Source organism: Aythya marila (assembly GCF_965140915.1).
Source record: "Aythya marila genome assembly, chromosome: 1".
NCBI lineage: Eukaryota > Metazoa > Chordata > Aves > Anseriformes > Anatidae > Aythya > Aythya marila.
In genome coordinates this window covers 181089409-181096286 of record NC_139042.1, presented here as the reverse complement: position 1 = coordinate 181096286, position 6878 = coordinate 181089409, and the positions used below count along the sequence as shown (strand labels likewise).

Sequence of the window (6878 nt, the reverse complement as noted above, 5' to 3'; positions counted from 1 at the left end):
GAACCAGTTACCTTGCAGCTTCTGACCCGGCCTTGTAGCAGAGCCCTCGAACAGCAGCAGCACTTCAGTTCTTCATGAGCAAATGGCGTTTCCTTTCTCAGCAGGTACCTCAGGTCTAGGCTTCTGCAATTGAGCCGATTCTGGGCATCCATCAGCGCACACCTACAGGAACTTTAAATGGGTTCTTGAATGACACACGCTTCTCTAATACCCCATGAGATGTTCTGGCTAGCTCAGGTGGAGAGAGAATACTATGACCTCTAGCATACGCTGCCTTGTCAACTCTGATTGAACACTGCTCCTTTTCTTTTCCTCCACACAGAAGAAAGGCAGGAGAAAGCACACCACGTGCTTCCTAGCAGAGAACCGGGGAGCCGTGAGGTTTGAGTGGTGCGTTTCGCCTCTTCAGCTTTGACTGACAACAGCGCTTACAAGGTACTGCTGGATGAACTGCCCGTATTGGTACAAACATCCCCGATAACAAAGATCCATCTCATCACCCCAGAAAAGCCCGTAGCAGCCCTCAGCTCTCCATTCCAGGATTCCCAGTTCAGGATTCATTTGCTGTCTAGCCCCCATCATCAGCATACAGAGCAGTCTGTTTTGTACACACTCGGTGCCCACGTTGCCCCTAGAAAGGGGTATCATAGGGCGCTCACACTGACCCAGCTGTATTTATTATTATTTTTTAATAATTTAGCATAACAGAATAATAATAACAGAAATCTTCTCACTACTGATGAAAATAATGCCAGGGAACTCTACAGCCTTCAGTGCCAGTTCCTAGCAGGAGGAAATAAATTAACAAGATGCAGAGCAAAACCAATCTGCTTTTGGAAACTAAAAGAAACCAAAGAGCAGGATGTAAAGAAATTATTTTAAGTATTGAATTTCATGTTGAAATTAGAATTGCTGGGATTAGTGTTTAGCCTAAAAGCTGCACAGTCTGGAGACACTCTTCAAATCCATAAAACATATATAAAACATATTTGAAGACGGCTAAAATAAAAAGAGGTTAAGAGCCAGCAAGGAAGGTTTAACTTTTCCTATACCTACCCTAATAGTACCACTACTGAAGGCCTACAGGAACTTGAAAGTTAAATTTTATTAACTATTTATTTCGGAGCAGACAACTTTCTGTCCCACCAAGTACAGCCAGGGTGCAGCTGGTGCCACCACGCTGTGTAATAAGAACCAAGATGAGCTTTTGCTTCTTCCCCTTGAAAGATGTGAAGACTCCTCTAACACCACCACTGCCACCACTGCTCAGAGTTCTTCCAGTCAAACATCTGACCTTTGGAGTCGTTAACCACAACAGCTTTGTGGCCAACTACGCCTTTGCTTCCTCTCGTTCATATTTTTACAATGCAGTGAAAGACTTGCAAAGTTTACCAGTTTTACATCATCTGAAAGGGGATTTAACAATGCAGCTCCATGCAAGAGGAAAGAGGAAAGCAGACTTCTTCCTGCTATTTAGTTTAAAACTGTTAATGGCTCTCAAAAGCTCAGATTTCTACTCCTGATGCTTGTGCAGATATTAACCTTAAATGTCACAGCAAAACTAGAAGTGTATTTAAGCGTGCTCATCTTTGGAATAATGATTTATTTTTGTCATTAACTTACCCCTTTGCTGAGCTTCTTTCCCCCTATTTTCAAATTACATGGAAGCTATAAACACATGTTATTAGAGACGGTAGAAACAAGTCCTAAGTCAATATACAGACTGCAGGTTACTGAAGATTCAGAGGTATTTGGGGCAAAACCCTCAAGGATTTGACTAGATTATGGCTGACTGGAATGGGAATAACAGGTCAAGCTCTCCTCAGAACTACAGTATCCGACTACCGCTCTTCAGGCTGAATAGGAGACAAAAAAAAACATTAATTCATACTCTTGTATGTCTTACAATCTTGGTGATGCATTTTGTGTTAGAACTAGATATTTTGCTTCACCCAGGAGAAGGCAGGATGATGGCATCCCAAACCCACAGACATAGCTCAATAGCACAGCAAGGTTTTGAACATTTCCACCACTGGTAAGCACCTGGCTTCTGCAAGATGCCTAAGTCCTGAGACAGCACGCATCACAATCCAGCACCCAAGAAAGTCAACACATTGAAGAGGCAGGCAGCTCAAGCAGCTGGAAGGAAAACATTTAATAGTCATTGCATCCCAAGAAAATGGAAATTAAACATGTCTTCCGCGTAAGAGCTTGGGGCTGTGATTTTTCTGTTAGGTGCAAAGTTGTTTTACTTGCAAATGAAAAGGTAACCAGGTTCTCTTGTAGCCAGTTGTTTGAACATTTACTCCATGAAGTCGGAGTCCTCCATTTACCTCATAGGGCCAAAACTCTTTTCTCTACCCAAAAAAGGCAGTCTAGTTTCCAGACATACCACAAGAGGTAGCTTTTGACTCAGCAGGCTTGCCTACTCACCACCGCAACTGGCAACCCATTTGATGAAATCTTCAGTTGCAACAAAAGAAGCTGTGAGCACGTTTTTTGGAAACCCTCCTACAACACTGCTTGTCTTGCATTCACAGCACTGTGCCAAAGCCATAGCTCAGCCTTCTACGATATTATTCCTATTTGACTTCTGAACCAAGTTTGAAGGGTAAACTACTTGTTTATTAAAGGAACTACTCCAAATTCTTTTGCTGTTAACTACAGAACTGGATTATGTACGCACTTGACACTGAAATATATTAAGGTTATTCAAACACAAAACCGAAACAAGCATTTCCTACAGGTGATTATGGGCGTGTGCTACCTCCCCCCCAAAACCAACCAATGACTCCTTCTGTGAGTACATTTACAAGCCCATAAGCTAGAAGTTGTTTCAAACCTCTAGTTATTTCAAACCACACCTAGCCAAGCAACAGTCCCTATATGCGCCTGAGGCTTGTTTTTTAAACTTGACAGGTTTGCCTGTGCAGTTTTTAATTGATTTGCAAGGAAAGATGCATAGAAAAGTCTGAACATTTTTACAGAATATGCTCAAGGCAAGTATTACCACTCTTACCCTCTCCTGTGATGAGCACATGGATAAAAGTCATGCTGAATGTTTCCAATTACAGATAAGCCAACCACAGAAACAAAGGAAAACATTGTAAGTGAGAAAATGTGCCGAGTATCGAGCCTGCTTTTCCACGGAAGGAATAAAGTGCCTGCTCTCACTGTTCCTTTCCCTTCGCTTTTCAAAGAAATTGTGACTTTTTAAATTGGATGCAAATGTTTACCTTTCCACAAAAAAAATAAAAATAATAAAACTAAGACACATTACGGAGTTGCCACTGTCAAAAACTGATACTTCTGCAAGGTTATGAAGAAACTCTAAGTTTAAGTTTAACCTAAACCTAGGTCACAGTTGCACCACAAGAGGAACATTTTCATTTTTTCCAGTAAAGAAGTGTGACTGGAGCCACATTTGTACCAGCAAGTAATTCAGTATGATAGGAGCAACCCATAAAATCCAACACTTGGCATTCACCCTCGATGCCTACACTATATGAAGTCTGGAAATTTGAGGGGTAGATTTAATGTGATCCTCCAGACATGCTCACCACATAGGCGGCTCAAGCGTGCCTGAACAAACTGCTTTGCCAGCCAAACCAGTGTGTGGTCACTGAGGATGAGAGAAGGTGTTACTTCCAAACACCACTGGTGTAGATCTGGATGGTCTTTACCTAAAGAAGGTGCACAATCTCAAGTAGTACTTTCAACCTTGGGCTGAATAACCATTTAATGAACGATGTTGCAGTGTCCCCAGACAAACCAGCAAGAATTGTTTTTAGCATGTAGGATGTAAGAAGCAGAAGGGATGTAACTAAAATTACAACGATAGTAAAGTCTTGTTCTACCTGTAGCATGATTTTTAAGACAGACATACATGAAGGGGATACTCAGAAGAACGTGAAAGCAGAAGTGTAACTCCTGTTTCATATGTTCAGAAAAAACAATTATTTACTTGCATAAGTTAAAAATTTCTTGTGTAATGGGGGCACTGGGATGCATAAGATATAGTACACTTCATAAACACAAGCATTTTACAAGTCCGTATTACAAGTAATAATATCTAGTACATCAGCATTCCACAATACAAAGCTTGTCTTTATATTTAAAAATAGAAAATAAAGAAGTATTAGGTTACGTTAAGATAATCGCCACAAACCTACCAAGCAGTCCTAAAATTCTCCAATTTAACAGAATTTTTAAAAAAAAGTTCAAGTCACATCCAAAAGTTTTGAGAGAAATCAAGAACTCCAAATATGCCATGATAAATTCTGGTCAACTTCATCTGGGGAGCCATTACCCCTAAATGTGATATAATGTACCATTTAGAAAAAGTAACAATATTTGATTTCCTTCTAACTCACTTTACTGAAGCTGTAATTTAATGGATGTGATGCTTAAGGTGTAGAACTGTCTCACAGACAAAAAAAATTAGCACATCAAGAAAAAAGTTTAAGTAATATGAAGATATTCTATTAAATTGATAGATAGGCTTAGAACTGAGCCTGCAGGATGCCGTTCTTTGAAGACAGCAGTCAAGACTATCTATCATAGGACTGAATTAACAGAGAGGAAAACACAACCATAGAGTACTTCACAGTAAAATACTTCTTTATTGGGAATACGCTTAAAATTAGCTTTTTATTTCAGGTAAGAAAAATAGCATTCTGACTTTTAGCCAGTGCTGATCCTGGTCGTACACAGCTTTCTAACAGCTAGAATAGTTAATTGCCCCACTGCTGCCCATTAACAGTTCTCCTAACTGTCCATTCACTTTTTTTTTTTTTTTTTTTTTTTACTCTTTAGCTTGCTCTTAAGTATATGTTGAAGAAAATACTGTGACAAGTTTTGTATTTAGATCTTAATGAAGATTGACAGAGTGACTAGACAATGACTCAGGATCTGTTATCAGCTTGCATACAGCTTTTATAAGCTTCTTTTAAACAACAGCGTGGTTCAATAGCTGATGTACAAAGACAATTAAGAGGGAAACTCTCTAGGAAGACTGTTGTAGAACAAAGACAACTCTCTATGATACAAGTTAGTACAGTTTCTACTATACAGTTTAGTACTGTAAAGTAGCAGCAATTTCAAGGACTCTATACCCTTTTATAATAAAACATTGAAGAATGGTACATAGGGGTATTGCTATTACACTTCAAACAGTAAACTATTGTGTACTTTTTTTTTTTTTTTACTCAATACAAGTTGAGATTCCTCCTCTTGCTATACTGTGACTTGCAGTGTGAGGTGATTAATTGGATCATATTGTAAACAAAAATATACAACCCTTGTGTAAGCTCTACTGTTTTAGGAGCCCGCATAAATACCTACCTTCTAAACCTACCATTTATTTTTTCATCATGAGCATATAATTAGATAGTATCTTTTAGAACAGGTTTCCATCCAATTAAAAATTAAATTTTGAATTCATTGAAGTGAAATACAGCATTTGTAATGATGGCTTTTGCCTGTGCTTTTAAATATCTGACATCCATTTTCAATACCAGATCTATCATACAAGCAAAGTATAAAATATGTTATTCTGGGGCTTGTAGTTTCTTCCATATGAAGCTATAAGATACACATATCAAGTGGACTTCCATAGGTAGATGTTTCTTAGATGAAGATGAAAACAATGTATTGCAGCAAATTGCAAATACACTGAAAATAGCCAATGGGCCACAAGTTTGCAGCTGTTTTAAACAACCCTTTAAAAATATAGCAAAAAATAGGCCGTGTCAGGAAGCAATTTGATACTCAAATAAATAGAAAATTTGCATTTTAATGTCACATTGAGTTTTAGTACATTTCAATCCAAGAAAAAAATAAACTGACAGACATGGTAATGAGTACAGGATTATATATATTACAATATGCCATGTTATAATACATTTGTGGCTTTATGATAAAAACTCAAGGGCAGATGGAGTTTGAGCTCATTTAAGTAACTGTCAGGATCAAAGCATTAAATGAATTTCTGAAATAAGTACTTTTATTCAATTCCAAAATCTTGAAACAGCATTAGACCTTGGCCTTTTCTTTTTTAAGTTCAGTTAACATGGAGCTAGCTAAATGAGTATGCTGAAAGGTCTAAACAATATAGACAATGCTTTCTCAATTTTACATACAATTACAGGGTAGATGATTTCAACAACAGCACCTATAGCTAACTCCATGTTGACCTTGACCTCGAAATGCACACTACTGATCTCCACAAGGAATCCAGCACATTTTAGAAGTTGTCCACTTCACATGAAAGCAAGAGAAAGGGTTATTATATGCAAAAATATTTTCAAACTGTTCTTAACTTGTAATTGAAAACTAAAGGCATGGTTTCTTCATTATAAAAAACAAATAAAGGTACAACAGAAACTCTAAAGGAAGATACTCAGCTACAATGAAGTTGCAACCCTCTGAAAAGAAAGAAAAAACAAAAAAGATCAAATAGCTAAGCTTTGTGCTCTAACCAAACTACTTACAGTGATTTTCCATGGCAAAAGCCCATGCTGACTGGGTGATCTGACAGTTCCAAATACTTTTTGTAATTTATTTGTATACAAGGACACTAAAATGATCCAGTCATGCAACGTTTGTTTTAAGCATTCTGCATCTCTTTTCCAATCTTATAGCTAAGAATCTTGTTCCAGTCAATCTTGGTGCGGGTAACTGGCAACTGTCGACGTAAGGCCTTGAAAGTAGTGTCTGACATAGTCTGATAATTCTCGCTGATAGCAGTCTGTCAAACACAAAGTCATACAAAACAAAGACACGTGAAGAACAGAACCAGGAAGCTATATAAAAAGTTAAATCATTGAGTAGTCTGTTATCTCTTAAAGAGGCTTAATAAACATATGCTAACTTTGTAT

General features: G+C 38.0%; 1 protein-coding gene across 1 annotated transcript in view; it reads right to left on the bottom strand.

Moving 5' to 3' along the window:
- Positions 1 to 4783: 4783 nt before the first annotated feature.
- Positions 4784 to 6878, bottom strand: part of CAPZA2 (capping actin protein of muscle Z-line subunit alpha 2) — a 30432-nt gene continuing 28337 nt past the window's right edge. The window contains exon 10 of the mRNA XM_082771683.1: positions 4784 to 6748. Within this exon, the coding sequence (XP_082627809.1) occupies positions 6608 to 6748 (141 nt within the window). The 3' untranslated portion in view covers positions 4784 to 6607. The remainder of the gene's footprint in view (positions 6749 to 6878) is intronic.